The 16,425-nt window shown below is 38.9% G+C and overlaps 1 protein-coding gene across 11 annotated transcripts in view; it reads left to right on the forward strand.

Moving 5' to 3' along the window:
• The window catches only part of LOC131427388 (calcineurin-binding protein cabin-1-like), a 1,620,795-nt gene that overhangs the window by 159,043 nt on the left and 1,445,327 nt on the right, over positions 1-16,425 (forward strand). For all 11 annotated transcript variants that reach the window (XR_009229264.1, XR_009229263.1, XM_058590537.1 and 8 more), the window contains one exon: positions 517-697. Coding sequence is in view for 9 of the 11 variants with exons in the window: in XM_058590537.1 (XP_058446520.1) it covers positions 517-697 (181 nt within the window). In the remaining 2 variants the exon portion in view is untranslated. The remainder of the gene's footprint in view (positions 1-516; positions 698-16,425) is intronic.

A 16,425-nucleotide genomic window follows, 5' to 3' on the forward strand; every position in this document is an offset into this window, starting at 1 on the left:
ATACTCGTTTATACCAAACATTTCAGAAAAGTTTAATTTTGAACAATTTGAGATTATGTCACACAACTGAAAATTTTATCATAAAATTGTGATCATATTTCCGATGGCATGTAGCAAAAATTATGTTGATTCGTTAGATACAGCAAGAGATATTCACGATCAAAAACTTATCACTTTCTCAGGGGGTTAATTTTGAAAAGGAACCCCATAGTAAAGTAAGTCGTATTCACGACAAAAAGAAATTGAATGAAAGTTCGCAAGAAGGTGTTTTTTGGAAAATCGGTACGCCACGGGGCAGCGTACATCGAACACGTTCTAATTCTAGACTGCTTCACGGTTGCAGCTTTCCAACCAAGTTCATCTTCTTTATTCATAACACAAACTAGTATTTTCGCTTTATTCTTCATGTCACTCAAGCACTGGGTAAGGAGTATATTTATTTGTTTTGTGTTGCCTCTTTTGTTAAATTTTTCAATCGGAAAATAGTTTTCTAATTAGTTTTATTTTGCCTTCTAGATCTAACAACTGAATTGGAAACAAAAAGTCGACGTCGTGGAAGTGAATTAAAAATTCTAGAGCAATGGGGATGGCACAAAAGTCGTCGATCATCGCGTAAAAAGAGTGTATATGATTTAGTAGATCCTATTGAATCAACAGCCGATGGATTCCTGAAAAGAGCACTTAGTAAATATTTTGGGTAAGCGACAAAATGTTCCACTGTAAAATCTTTGTCTCCAATCTTCTTGTAATTTCCAATAAGTTCGATATTTCAATAATATGTATGTAATGTATCCAATGCTATAGAATGTAGAACTATAGAAGTGTGCGTTATGGAATTTCTTTCGGATCCGATCTCCGATTCCGGAATTATAAGAAGAAGAGTGTTAAAATTTTCAGTTATATAGAGCGGCGATTCAAAACATGAAAAAAAACTGGGCTCCAATCCATTTTCATCGATAGGCCCTTTCGATAGGGATTTCGTTTATACCAGTCCCCGGCATCCGGTTCTAAGCGTTGTCATGACCTATTTCTTCAAAATCTTCAACTTCGTACCATAAAATAAAGCACACCGTTACGGATGTAAAAGACTCTGTCGGAGTATACTGTCAGTTCAATCGCTATAAAAATATTGCAGCCATTGCCAGCTATCTAACCCTGCGCATCCAGCAAGGTTTATGGAATGAATACATGGAACCATCTTGGCGTGAAAAGGAAGGATGATCATCTACCTACCGATAAGTAAATCATAAGCGAAGTGAATAGAGACCAGTATAATATCGATCACGCTCGAGTACGGGTGTTCCAAGGGGAGCTCCCGAAAGAGTAAAAAAATATTAAAATGTTAAATGTTAAGCAAAAATAAAATGGTCCTTTGAACCGGATCTCACATCGGGAGGAATCGGAATTGAACCAATCGATAGGAAACAAGGGAACACTGGACACTCAAACGAGCTTGAACAATACATTTTTGCGAAGGACAACAAAGGATTGACAGGGGGTGAAACCATAGCTCAGGCCTTCACATTTAAATATCTCGGGGTCTGGTTCGACTCCAAAGGCACCTGGGGATGTCACATTAGGTATCTGAAACAAAAATGCCAGCAGAGAATCAACTTTCTTCGTACAATAACCGGATCATGGTGGGGTGCCCACCCAGGAGACCTGATCAGGTTGTATCAAACAACGATATTGTCCGTGATGGAATACGGATGCTTCTGCTTCCGATCAGTGGCGAACACTCATTTCATCAAGCTGGAAAGAATTCAGCATCGTTGTTTGCGTATTTCCTTGGGTTGCATGCAATCGACTCATACGATGAGTCTCGAAGTGCTGGCGCGTGTTCTCCCATAGAAAAACCGGATCTGGGATCTCTCATATCGTTTGCTCATTCGATGCGACATTTTGAATCGTCTGGTGATTGAAAATTTCTAAAGGTTAGTTGAGCTTAATTCTCAAACCCGTTTTATGTCCTTGTATTTTGATTACATGGCTCAGAATATTAATCCTTCTTCGTTTGTTTCCAACCGTGCTCATTTCTTGGATACTTCTGATTCTACTGTGTTTTTCGACACATCCATGAGAGAAGAAATTCGTGGAATTCCGAATCACGTGCGCCCTCAAGTGGCCCCAAATATTTTTTATAATAAATTTAGAACAGATAACTGTGAAAAGGTGTTTTACACTGACGGATCAAACATCAACGAGTCCACAGGCTTCGGCATCTTCAATCAAAACATCACCGCTTCTTACAAACTCAGTGATCCGGCTTCAGTTTACGTCGCAGAATTAGCTGCTATTCAGTACACCCTCGAGATCATTGAAACCATGCCCAAAGACCATTACTTCATTGTCACGGACAGTCTAAGTTCAATAGAAGCTCTCCGGGCAATGAAGCCAGGAAAGTATCCCCCATATTTCCTGGGGAAAATACGGGAACATTTGAGAACTTTATCTGAACGGTCTTATTTAATATCGTTAGTCTGGGTCCCTTCGCATTGTTCCATTCCGGGCAATGAAAAGGCAGAATTATTGTCTAAAGTGGGCGCATTGGAAGGTGATATTTATGAAAGACCAATCTGCTTCAATGAATTTTTCAGTATTTCTCGTCAGAAAACTCTCGAAAGTTGGCAAACTTCATGGACGAATGACGAACTGGGACGATGGCTACACTCCATTATCCCTAAGGTATCGACGAAACCTTGGTTCAAGGGGATGAACATGAGTCGTGATTTCATTCGCGTTATGTCACGGCTCATGTCAAATCACTATACCTTCAACGCACATCTCCGACGTATCGGGATCGTGGAGAACGGGCTCTGCACCTGTGGCGACGGTTATCAGGACATCGAGCATGTCGTGTGGTCGTGCGTAGAGTATCGTGACGCCAGGTCGAAGCTGCTGGAATCCCTCAGGGCCCGAGGTAGACCGCCTGAGGTGCCGGTTCGGGATGTGTTGGCGAGTCGGGATAGTTCATATATGCTTCTCATATACCAGTACCTTAAACACATTGATATACAAGTGTAATGTGTTATTCCTCGCTCAGAAAATATAATCTCCACCTACAGGTTCGACACTAACATCCGCCCGATTCTCTCGATCCCCGTCCCTGTCCACCATCTTCATTGGAATTAACAAGATCTTTTTTTTGTCACTAACATTTTCGTTCCCCTTTCCCTGTTTTTTCACCATCTCGATGGCAACTAATTAGATCTCTGTCGTTTCCAAACATTTTGTTCCCACACCCCTTTTTACCCCGTTTCCCACAATATTTACTTCTTTTTTTTTCATTCTCTTCCGTAACATCACCATCACCGGAAGACCGCTCCAGTCAATGACCAGCATGCGGGCCACCCGCCGGGCCTTCGTAGCCTGGGGGTGTTTCCCGCGGACCCACACGGACCGAAGGATGCGGCCAACATGGATATTCGCCATTTGGAAGACCCTCACCCAATATTCAATTCACCTCGCCTGCTGAAAGCTGAATTGTCGAGAATCCGCTACCCCGATACTACATTACATAATGATACTATTCTAGTTTTAAGTTAGTCGTAATTAAGATTAGTAAATACCCTTGGCATCTTAGAGCTTAAGCAGTGTGCCTTAATATTATAATATATTATTGAATAAAAAAAACAAAGGATTGACGCCATCGCGGTGCTGAATGACGCCGCTACAGTCGTAGAGAGACGCCGCTATTCATCGATCGCTCAGGATCATTTTCGCATGTTAAGGCCATTGCATGCTGGCAGTAATCAGAAGAGGACTTTTCCAGGAGATGGAATTCGAGAGCTGAATAGGAAGCTGCGTTTTTTTTTATTTTGTTGGGTATGTAGAACAAACTACGTATATGTTCAGCTGAAGATTCACTTGCGTCTCCTAACACCCATTTTTATCGTTCTTCAATATTACCACAAAATACTCGAGCGAACCGGACCGTCGGACCAGCGCGATCACCACGTTCGCGAATCATTGGGAGCAGACTTAAGAATAGCAGATCGACGATCGTAATCTCTACTGGTCGTGAATTCACATCGCATCGAGTCGACTTAGACATTCAGCCCTGAACATTCACGCAGGCATTGTTTTGGCCAGGTAAATTACTACAAGTATATGCCCAGCCGATGCTGGATTTTATAGATGCTACCTACAAATAAATATTATCCTTTTCGTGTAATTGTGTATTGTGGCAACCTTGTCAACTGATACAGTTTAAAAGCGACTCGTAGTCATTGTATTTTGCGATTTTATAGTGTAAAATTCTAAATATCGTATCCGTTCTTATTCCATCGTGTCCGGTAGTGCATCTGGTATCATTAGTAGTTCAAACACTCGTCTGGTTTTCTACCGCATCTACGCATTTTGCTGTTTTTTGGCCAACTTGTTGTGTTCTTGGCGCACTACCGACCGTTAGCACCAATACCAGTCAATTGCGTCATATAATCATCAGCTCATCAGCGTAGCTTGATCAAAACAAACATGGCAAAAGAACAATGCGGAGAGTGTCACCATGAAATCAACGATTTGGAACCAGTACGCTGCGGCTTATGCGAAACTCCGTTCCACATCAGTCAAAACTGTTGTGGTTTCAATCTTCGCTCATGCAAAGATATTTTTGCTCAAGGTAAAGCGGTGTTTATTTGCACGAAGTGCAGAGATATGCTAAATGCTAGAAGCATTTGTGCGTATTTGGCTGATCTTAATCCAAATACGACATCCACCAGTACATGCAAAAGCAATATCAATGTACAGATACAGCAACTGACCGATATTGTTGAAGTGCTTAGCAAAAAAGTCGATAGCATCTCCAATGTTTCAACTCCTAAGCCGCCTGTACGAAATCCGATATGGCCAATAGGTGCAAAACGTCGTCGTGGTGAAAATGGTCAAGCTATTCGCCCAGGTGCCGATCGCGGAACTAATCAAATTGATTTTGGTGATCTCTCTGTTCCCTTCATTACACCTCCTGCAGCTCAGCCTAGATTCTGGCTCTGTTTATCGGGATTTCATCCCCTTATCAGTAACGAGGATGTACAGAAAATAGTCGCTCGGTGTTTAAATTTGGATGCTCCCTTTGATGCCATTCGTTTAGTACCCAAAGGAACGGACTCATCAAGGTTAACTTACATCTCATTCAAAATTGGTCTGGATCCAGTACACAAGCAACAAGCACTAAACGCTGCATGTTGGCCAACTGGTCTATTTGTTGGTGGATTTTTCTGCTTTGTCCGTTTATTTAAGCAATGTAGATTGGGATTTATTGTTTGCTACCAGGGAAGTTGATGTTATGGCAGAAATCTTCTGCTTTGAAATAAATAGCTGGCTTGATCAAAATGTACCTCGCCTCAGACCATCTGTCACCCCAGCTTGGAGCACTTGGGAACTACGACAATTAAAACGTAAGCGAAACTCATATCAGCGAAAAATGCATCGTCTACGAAATGCTGTTAACGTTCGTAATTTTCATCACTCGGCCAATGCCTACCGTGCTCTCAATGCAAGTTTATACAAATCATATGTACTCCGTACGCAGACTAAACTGAAACGCAACCCAAGAAGTTTTTGGTGTTTTGTTAACTCAAAAAGAAAAAGTTCATCTGTACCTTCGAATGTATTTCTTGGCGATGAGACGGCTGTGTCAGTTTCGCAATCGTGTGAGCTGTTTGCCAAGCATTTCGCTAGTGTTTTTTCGAGCAGTTTCACTTCAAGTAGCGATACGGAAGCTGCTGTTTCGGATGTTCCAGTTGACATGATAAACTTAAACACTTTCATCGTTACCCCGGAGTTGGTCCAATGCGCTGCCAAAAAACTGAAAAGTTCATTTTCTCCTGGGCCCGACGGCTTACCTGCTGTTATTTTACGTCGCTGTATTGACGCTTTAGCTGGACAACTAAGTGTTATTTTCACTCGATCATTTGAGCAAGCTAAATTCCCACGGATATGGAAACAATCCTACATTTGCCCAATATTCAAAGATGGCGATCGTCGTAATGTTGTAAACTATCGTGGCATAACTAATCTTTCCGCTTCATCGAAACTTTTCGAGATTATTGTGAGTAGTGCTATATTAGATCGAGCAAGAAATTATATGTCATTCGATCAACATGGATTCATGCCAGGAAGATCAGTTGCAACAAATCTGCTAACACTTACTTCAAAGTGTATTGCCAGCATGGAAGCTAAAGCTCAGATGGATGTCATTTACACGGATCTAAAAGCTGCTTTCGACAAAATTGACCACACAATACTTCTAAGCAAATTATCTCGTCTCGGATTTTCCGCCCATTTTGTGTCCTGGTTGAGCTCATATCTCTCCGGGAGAGTTCTACGAGTAAAATTGAGCAACAGTTCATCATCACTTTTCTCTAACAACTCAGGAGTTCCTCAAGGCAGTAATTTAGGACCTTTGCTTTTCGTGTTATATTTCAACGATGTCTCATTTGCTTTGGGAACTGATTGCAAACTGACATATGCAGACGATCTGAAATTGTACCTCGTTATTCGCACTGTGGAGGATTGTTGGCGGTTGCAAAATGCACTTGAATCGTTCGTAGATTGGTGTAGTCGAAACAAACTTATAATCAACATCGCAAAATGTTAGGTGATCACGTTTCACCGTACTCTGAGACCTGTTAAATTTGACTATCACATCGATGGCTCAGTCTTGACTAGAGTTACCCAGGTTCGCGATTTGGGAATACTGCTAGATGAAAAATTATCATTTGATTTACAACGATCACAGATCATCTCAAAAGCATCACGTCAATTAGGCTTTATCAGTAAAATCGCCAAGGATTTTAGAGATCCTCACTGTTTGAAAGCTTTGTATTGTTCACTTGTCCGGCCTATTCTAGAGAATGTTTCAGTAGTTTGGATTCCTTATCAACTTTCGTGGAGCATACGCATTGAAAGAGTTCAAAAACGATTCGTTCGTCTGGCATTACGAAACTTACCTTGGCAAAATCCTGCTAATCTGCCCCCGTATCAGGATAGATGTCAACTATTAGGAATCGATACGCTTCATCGGCGCCGAAAAATCCAACAAGCATTATTAATTGCAAAACTGATCAATGGGGAAATTGATGCTCCTGAATTACGCTCTGTAGTAAATTTTCGGATACCGAATAGGACACTGCGGAATACATCACTGCTTCAGCAGAGGACTTCACAGGACTCGTTTTGGCTTTAATGAACCGATTACTGCTTCCATTCGAACTTTCACCGCTGTTGAGGATCTTTTCGAGTTTGGTGAATCATCTAGTCATTTCGCGAAACGATCCACTGTGATTTGAATTTTTAAGTTATTTTATTAGTGACATTTGTGATACTAGCTTTAAGTTACATTGTGTTTCATTACATTCGTTTATGTTCTTGAAAAGATAGTGGTTTTTGCGCCCGTTTGAGAATGACAAACGAACAGTTCAACTCAAATGGGTTTTTTCCCACTCTAATTGTCCATTTAGATCTTGTATCCGATGGACACAATAATAGTAAATAAATAAATAAATAAATAAATAAATTGGACTTCTGCTTGAACAAAGTGAGCCCTGTTTTTATGAAGCGCAGCTCAGTCTGGCAATTCTTTGGGTTGTTTGCGCTCATATAAAGTCTCGTATAATTAGTGCGGATCAGCTACAGACACAACACCGTTTTCGAGAACACAACCGAGTCCATTGGCATTGTGGCACACGTGTGCACGAGTTTTCAACCATATTGAAGAAAGCAGAATCACGGAATTGAAGAATTTCAATGAGTTTATTTGAAAAAAAGTGCGGGTGTGTAATGTCAGAGACATAACTGGATGTCGTGAATACGAATATGACACGCTTTATTTATGCTTCCGAATTCGAACTGGTAGTTGATCGATTGTTTGAATTGTGCAACTTTCCTCTATTTCATTACTAGAAATTTAAGCGATGCGCCTAGACTAAATTACATATTAGTTACATTAAACATTCTGAATCGCAATTAAATATTATGAAATAAGCAGTAAAAAAAAATGGTGGCTCTGAAAAGAACTTTATGAAAGCGTTCGTGATGAAGAGTGACGAGTTGAGTTAGTTCAGCATGAAGACTCTGAATTCTAAACCCATATTCCGGAACTAAACTCTGAAACTTGAAGACCGCCATGACTACCAGAATGGGTTGTATAGAGTACAGTAAAGTAAATTTCCGCATAATTCTTTACGAGTATTATTATGGTTCTAAAAAGAACCGAATAGATGAAGTCAGGAATAAAGAACTGGACCCTGAGTTCAAGAACTAAATTTAAAACCAATAACAGACTCAGAATCCAGTTTGAATTCTAGAACTGCAATTTCGAAACTGAAATTAGTTCCGGAATACAGTTTCAGCACGCAAGCTCTGAATACTAAACCTATATTGCGGAACTAATATCTGAAACTTGAACGTCTCGTTACGACTACCGAAAAGCAAATGAGAGTTGCTACCTGAGCGTTTGAGGTTATAACCACGCAAAAGGTGCACTCTCCGTCGCTGTTGGTTGATGGTTTAACTCTCGCGATGGCAGTCTTCTCGCCTTGATGGCCAGCAAGCGAATGAGAGTTGCTACCTGAGCGTTTGAGGTTTTAACCACGCAAAAGGTGCACTCTCCGTCGCTGCTGTTTGATGGTTTAACTCTCGCGATGGCAGTCTTCTCGCCTTGATGGCCAGCAAGCGAATGAGAGTTGCTACCACGCAAAAGGTGCACTCTCCGTCGCTGCTGGTTGATGGTTTAACTCTCGCGATGGCAGTCTTCTCGCCTCGATGGCCAGCAAGCGAATGAGAGATGCGACCTGAGCGTTTGAGGTTTTTAAGCACGCAGAAGGTGCATTCTCCGTCGCTGCTGGTTGATGATTCCACTCCCACGACGTCTGCTTCCATCGAACGCACGAAAAGAAATTATTTGTTTATTTGTTTATTTGTTGCTATATAATCCATCTGACAATAGGTGTCTTAATGAATAAAGTAAACTAAACTAAAAATCATTCAACTTAGGCTAAATTATCATGAAACACAACACGAAAAAGGTCAAGTAGCTTACGATAAAACAAATTGGACGACAAATTAAAATCAAAAAACTCAGCGAACTCGTTGAATTGTCGACATATGGATCTAAATGGCTCATGCTGTCCGTATACAGTATACTGTGTTTCAAGGAGCAAGAAATTACGCTGTCGAAGAGATCTTTCTGGAGCATACATATTCAGACGTTCGAGTAATGCGGGACAATCAGCAGCACCAAGAAGCAATTTCGCTGCGAATGTAGCTTGAGCATATGTCCTTCTTAATTCCAGGGGTTCAATGCTTAAGAGACGGCAACGATCCACATATGACGGTAGCTGTATGGGGTCGTTCCAGGGTAAAAGTCTCAATGCGTATCTCACAAATTTGCGTTGCACTGCTTCAATCCTCAATATCCAATTTGAATGATATGGACACCAGACAATCGCGTTCGACTCAAGCACTGACCGTACCAGCGAGCAGTATAATGATCGTATGCACAAAGGATCGCGAAACTCGGAGGAAATTTTGAATATGAATCCCAATTGCCGATTTGCTTTGCAAATAATATTTTCATAGTGAAGTTTGAAGGTTATTTCGCGATCAAGAATCACACCGAGATCTTTCACATGTTCTGTTCGCGTTAGCGTGTGTCCAGCGATTTTGTAATCGAATACTATTGATGCACTTTTTCGATGAAAAGATATAACACTGCATTTTTCGATACTCAATTTCAAAAAATTCTTGGTACACCAAATTTGAAATGTATCAAGCATTTTTTGCAACTCCAGGCAATTTAACAGACTTTCAATAATTTTGAAAAGTTTCGTGTCGTCAGCATAGAACAAACGGCATTCCGGCGGTAACAGCGTTGATACATCATTAATGAAGATAGAGAACAGTAACGGACCAATGATCGATTTTCGACCACGGTTCCCCTTTTATACGCATTCAGTTGAAGATATGTGCCTGACTACCTCCAAATCGTCGTCCTTGCGCGAAAAACCCAAGCGAAAGTAAAGAGTTTTCCGCGTTGTTTTCAAATTTTAAGAAAACCTAATTTTTAAGTTGTTTGTGGTTATCGCACACTGTTCAAAATATTATCCTGAATTCCTGATCGTATTTTTGATGAAATGGTGAAAGAATTATGTTGCTACCATTAATACAAGTCGAGATATTCACGATTAAGTTCTGCCCATTCTTCCATATGGCTAATTTTGAAAAGGCGCCCCATAGTAAAGTGAGTCGTATTCACGACAAAAAAACGTGCTTAATCCACCCAGCAGTGAGATGATACCTTTTTCATCAATTCGCATGTGTTTTTTCATGAATATTCTTCGGTGTTTCAGTTGTCATGACATTATTTTAATGAGCGTCGTTTTAGGCGACAATTTGAGATTTTGATCACTCATTATTCTGTAATGTCGAAACTGCAAATCGGATCGAATTTGAATCTAAAAGTGTGACAATCGATTGAATATTCCATGAGATGTTGAAATAACTTCCACTTTAGAGTTTACGATACTTCCACAGCCGGTATTCAGGAACCAGCATAACCCAAACCGATTCGTAAGCCATGAATTGACTTGCCGAAAAAATTTCTATAGATTTGAGTTCAACATTAATGCTTTTAGGGATTGTCATCTTCTATATCGGTTTGAATTTAAAAAAAAAATCATCTTCCTGTAATTCAAGAATCGGAAATCAGAACTGGATTAAAATAATTAATTTATTTATGGGACTATAAATTTATTTTAATTTGAATTTTTGTTTCTTAAATTCGATTTGGCTTTTTTTGAGAAAACGATTGAGTTATGAGAAACGATTCGATACTGGAACCGGAATTAGAAAATCGGTGTAGTCGAATTCAGATAAATTCACCTGAGTAGCTGTATAGTTTACATTTGTTTCAAAATGTTTCAAAATCAGTGTAGACATATTTGAGAAATCGTAGTGCGAATCAAATTTTTGGGTACCTTCCGAATCGAAAACTGAATATCACTAAATCTGTAATAAGTTTATTTGGTTATTGACTATGCAAGTTTTCTAACCCGATAAACCTGATTAATTTATGTGAAATAGACATTTTTATACCAATCACCCTGTATCCCCGAAACCGGAAGTTATATCTGACTGAAAAGCAAGATGTTTTACAGAATCTTAAATCATTTCATTTGAATCTTAGATGATTCCTAGATTTGAATTGAATCTTACATCGGTTCAGCCATCTACGAGAAAAATGAGCTACACAATTTAAATTTCGTTGTATATATCATCCTGTAGTTCCGGAACCAGAAGTCGGATCCAAACATAATTCAGGAACCTTGTTTAGGAGTATACGACTTTTCGTATGAATCTGAGTTTGTAGAAAACGGATGAGTCATCTCCGAAAAAAATTAATTGAGTGAAATTATTTATCACACACGCATTTCAAATCTCGACGAACTGATTCGAATGGTATATGGGTGTAATGTTCTTCCAGCATTTATTACTGTAAGCAGTTACATATGCCATATTCGAACGATTATGTTGTCAAAAACGAACCGTGCTAAAATCGGTCCGAGGCAAAATGTCATGAAAAAGGATGCTGTACACAGTTATTTTGATACTTAGAAATAATTGTATGTAAAAGTATAAATAAAATCGTTTTTCAGGTTGCTCCCAAGCATTGCATTCAAAACTCCTACTGCTGGAATAGGGGGAAAAGTAACCGGATGTCGTTGATGTTGTAGTCGTCCGGTGTTGCTGATCGGGTTATTATAGACTGCGTTCTAAACCACTTGCAAGGCAGATTCCGAATTGTACATGCTTTTAGGTTGCGTTGAATTCCGTTCGGTTACCTCGTCCCTCCTTAAGATATCAAACCGTCCCGGTTTGTTGCTAGGTGGTTCCGTTATGGTACTTTGTTGAACTAGAGTTGCTGATGTTTGAGTTTTTACTTGTTCCTTATGGTCAATGGTTGATGCTTCGGAATTTTGGTTTTTCGGTTTGAAAACCATTATTTTCTGGAGAGATTTCTTCTTCATAGTTAGCCTAACTATTACTCCGAATATGATGCAATCGCTGGACAAGGTTAGAGAAGTGTATGTTTATGCTTCTTGCTTAGAAGTAAAATCCTCTAGAAAGTGTCTATTTTTGATGTGTAGTTCTTCGAGTTTAATTATGGGCTCGAAGTGAGTCTCTTTTATGGTTAGCCCGTCCAGAGGCAATACGATTGGTGATTCGGTTATGGTTAATTCGGTATTTTCGAATTTAGAGCCATTGATGGCAACGGAACAGTTATGATACTCAATCAGGAATGTTCCAGTTAGATTTCGGGTTGATAACCCACATGTTGTCTGGAGGTTTGTGGCAGTTATGTTTTTTAAGATGATGTGGTTTCTTGAGATTGATTTTATTTCGGTTGGTTTAGTAACGTCGGTGTATGTACAATTCGCGGAGAAGCCTTGAAGTACTTTTGAAAAGCAGGTATCTCCCGTGACATCTAGTAGGTTTCCGGTGAACAAATGTTGTTGGTTAGTATTTGGCGGCATTTCCTGATGATGAAGTACGTAGTAGATTCCTTCTGCATGGCTAGAGTCGACGGTAGTTTGATGACTTTATTCCCTACTACTAATGGTTCCAAAATGAAGTTATACATTGAATTTTGTATAAATGGGATTGATACAATGAATATGATTTTGGTTTTGTTATAATAAGCTGATAGTTCTAAATAATCGTAAGTTTCCTCTTCGTTAGATAAGAATGTTCCCCTTTCTTCTATTTTCATAGTAGCGAATTCAATTTCTTTTGTAGAGAGGATATGTTTAGAGATGATTTTTGTCGTGAATAGTTTACTATGGGGTGCCTTTTCAAAATTTACCCTCTGAGAGAGTGATAAGTTTTTGATCGTGAATATCTCTTGTTGTATCTAACGAATCAACATAATTTTTGCTACATGCCATCGGAAATATGATCACAATTTTATGATAAAATTTTCAGTTGTATGACATAATTTCAAATAGTTCAAAATTAAACTTTTCTGAAATGTTTGGTATAAACGAGTATCAAAGAGGATAATTCATAAGGCGCGTTTGCCTTTCTCGTATTTTGAAAGCTCATAGCTCAGTGATCTGTGGAAGGATTTATATAATCTAACTACCAATAGAATCGAAATTTTTCAACTTAAACGTGTATAGCAAAAGCATTGAAGTATTTCAATAGTACACTATTGAAAAACCTATCTCATTTGACCAATGTCAACACCAGCCAATCAGAACGCGTTCTGAGGAAGAGAAGAAAATAGCTGCTGCTGTACAACAAATCGTTCAAGAATAATGTTCCGAAAAGTGGTGAATATCGTAGTGAGTTTCTCAATTTGGTCCTTCTGAGTGCTAGAAAAGAATCCCTACAGCATATTGATAGTTTCTTTCAATAAATTATGCAAATCCGAAATGAAATAATCGACATTAAAATTCTGTATGCGGTTATTTTTATAACCGTTAGGACTGCCGATTAGTGAAAAAGCTACAAACGATATCACGTAAAAGAAAGCTCCTAACAAAAATTGAATCAGTTTGGATTCTATCGCCAATGCGAGCAGATGTATTTTGTGTCGCTTTGCAATAGTTTCGCTTCCGACAAGAGCGATTACGTCACAGCTGCCAGTCATTAGCATTGGGAAAAAAACAACGGTGGAGAGCATTACACAATATCAGCCGTTCTAATGGCTCTAAAATTTTTCTAAAGAACTATTAGGATTTGTTTTTTGCAAATCGCAGGTAATCATCCTCAGTTTAGTGCAAATCAAGAACAATTTGGTTAGATTTGTGCACTTTTCGCTGTGTGAAATTCACAGTAATCGAGATCAAGTGAAGCCTTTTTTTGCGAAAAATGTTCCAGAGTTTAATATGGTAGAGAATTACGCAATTTGACCCTTCTGAATGCTGGAAATGAATCCCTACAGCATATTGATAGTTTTTTTTTCAATAAATTATGCAAATCCGAAATGAAATAATCGACATAAAAATTCTGTATGCGGCTATTTTTATAGCCGTTAGGACCGCCCATTAGTGAAAAAGCTACAAACGAAATCACATAAAAGGAAATCTCGTAACAAAAATTGAATCAGTTTGGATTCTATCGCCACTGCGAACAGATGTGTTTTGTGTCGTATGCACAGCTAGTTTCGCTTCCGACAAGAGCGATTACGTCACAGCTGCCAGTCATTTCGATGGATGAAAAAGCAACGTTGGAGAGCATTATAAAAAATCAGCCGTTCTAAAGGCTCTAAAAGTTTTCTGAAGAACTATTAAGATCTGTTGTTCGCAAATCGAAAGGAAATATCCTCAGTTTAGTGCAAATCTAGAACAGTTTGGTTAGATTTTTGCACTTTTCGCTGTGTAAAATTCACAGTAATCGAGATCAAGTGAAACCTTCTGTGTTTTTGCGAAAAATGTTCCAGAGTTCGTAGAGAACTGCACAATTTGACCCTTCTGAATGCTAGAAACGAATTCCTACAGCATATTGATAGTTTCTTTCAATAAATTATGCAAATGCGAAATAAAATAATCGACATTAATATTCTGTATGCGACTTTTTTTTATAGCCGTTAGGACCGCCCATTAGTGAAAAAGCTACAAACGAAATCACGTAAAAGAAAGCTCCTAACAAAAATCGAATCAGTTTGGATTCTATCGCCAACGCGAGCAAATGTATTTTGTGCCGTTTGCAAAGCTAGTTTCGCTTTCGACAAGAGCGATTACGTCACAGCTGCCAGTCATTTCGATGGATGAAAAAGCAACGTTGGAGAGCATTATAAAAAATCAGCCGTTCTAAAGGCTCTAAAAGTTTTCTGAAGAACTATTAGGATGTGTTGTTCGCAAATCGAAAGAAAATATCCTCAGTTTAGTGCAAATATAGAACAGTTTGCTTAGATTTTTGCACTTTTCGCTGTGTGAAATTCACAGTAATCGAGTTCAAGTGTTTGTATTTGCGAAAAATGTGGAAAAGGGGAATGCTTGCATAATTCATACAATTGATCAACTAATTGATATTCGGAAGTGTTAAGGAACATGTCATTTGTTTTCGTATTCACGACATCCAGTTATGTCTCTGATATTACCCACCCGCCTTTTAGTTTGGCAAATTTGACTTCTTCGGCTATGTCTTCTAGATGAGTTTTAAGTTGATCAAGATTGAAATTAATTCTAATGGTTTCCTGGATAAGTATAAAGTTTTTCTTAACTTCATTTTCGTAACGTGCTACGATAATATTTCTTTTTGTTTGATTGAGTTGGCTGTCTAATTCGAGAATTATTTTATTGATCCTATTCTGTAGTTGTATATTGATTTGTCGTTGCTCATTATTTTCATTAATCAGTATTTTGTTACTAACTTGAAGGTTTTGGATGGTCTGTGATATTTCGATAAGGTCGTTATTGTCTAGATTACCCGTTATTCCCTTTATACCTGTGCCCACAAAATTTAGTAGTCCACGTTTGGTTGTAATTTTTAGAAAAAGGCTTTCATAAATCTGTACTAGACTGCTAAATTTTGAGTGTAAGTAATCGTCATTATGGTGAAATTCCCAAAGTTTTCGAGTCCTTTGATGCTGGTGAGAAGTTTCCTGAAAATAAGTTCGTACCTTTCGAGGTCAATTATGTAAAAGAGTTGATGTTCTCCCAGTTTCAAGAAGCTTCTTCCGTCTTGTAAGGTGAGGAGTCCGGGATTTTTGTCCAGGTTGGTGATGCGGATGGATTGGGAACTTGTGGTTGGTGAGGCGTGAATAAAGTACAGGGTGCGGATAAGGATTGCTTGTTTTGGATTCATCTGAAATTAAAAGAACGGGTATATTATTTGTTAGATTCCTTGTGATGGCCGTGTGGTTTACGCTTCTCCTGTGGGGAAGAGAAATTTACAGTTAATATATGCCTTTCATATTTTCTTTGTGAAATCTACGATTCGAGTCATCGATGAAGGTTATAATTCTATCTTCATTGACTCGTACCTTAGAGTACTTCTCATCGGTTTTATTTCTAACTCCTTGTTTTCTAACATAAACCTGCTGATTGTTTTCGAGAGTTGGTTGTTCCTCTTGCTGGTTGTTTTGTTGGTTGCAGTCTTTCTGTTGGGTCTTCTGAAGTTGAAAAATAACCTCGTCATACAGTTTACTTATTTTGGCTATTATTTCTTCCATGTTCAGTGGTCTTTTCTCGTTATCTCGGATTGCATAAAAGATTTCACGGGGTTTTAATTTTGTGGCCGAATGTATAGTTTCGTTATACAGTGTGCATGAAATTCTGTAGATTCATGTCTTCTTTTAACACATCTGAAAATTTCTGAGATTCGACGATTCCATTTGTTTTACTGTGGTTCACTGGTGTGAAGTGTATTTGAATATCGAGGTCGTTTAGTAGACCTCGAATTTCTGCTGATGGCCGGTTC

The sequence above is a fragment of the Malaya genurostris genome, chromosome 2 (assembly GCF_030247185.1).
Source record: "Malaya genurostris strain Urasoe2022 chromosome 2, Malgen_1.1, whole genome shotgun sequence".
Lineage (NCBI taxonomy): Eukaryota > Metazoa > Arthropoda > Insecta > Diptera > Culicidae > Malaya > Malaya genurostris.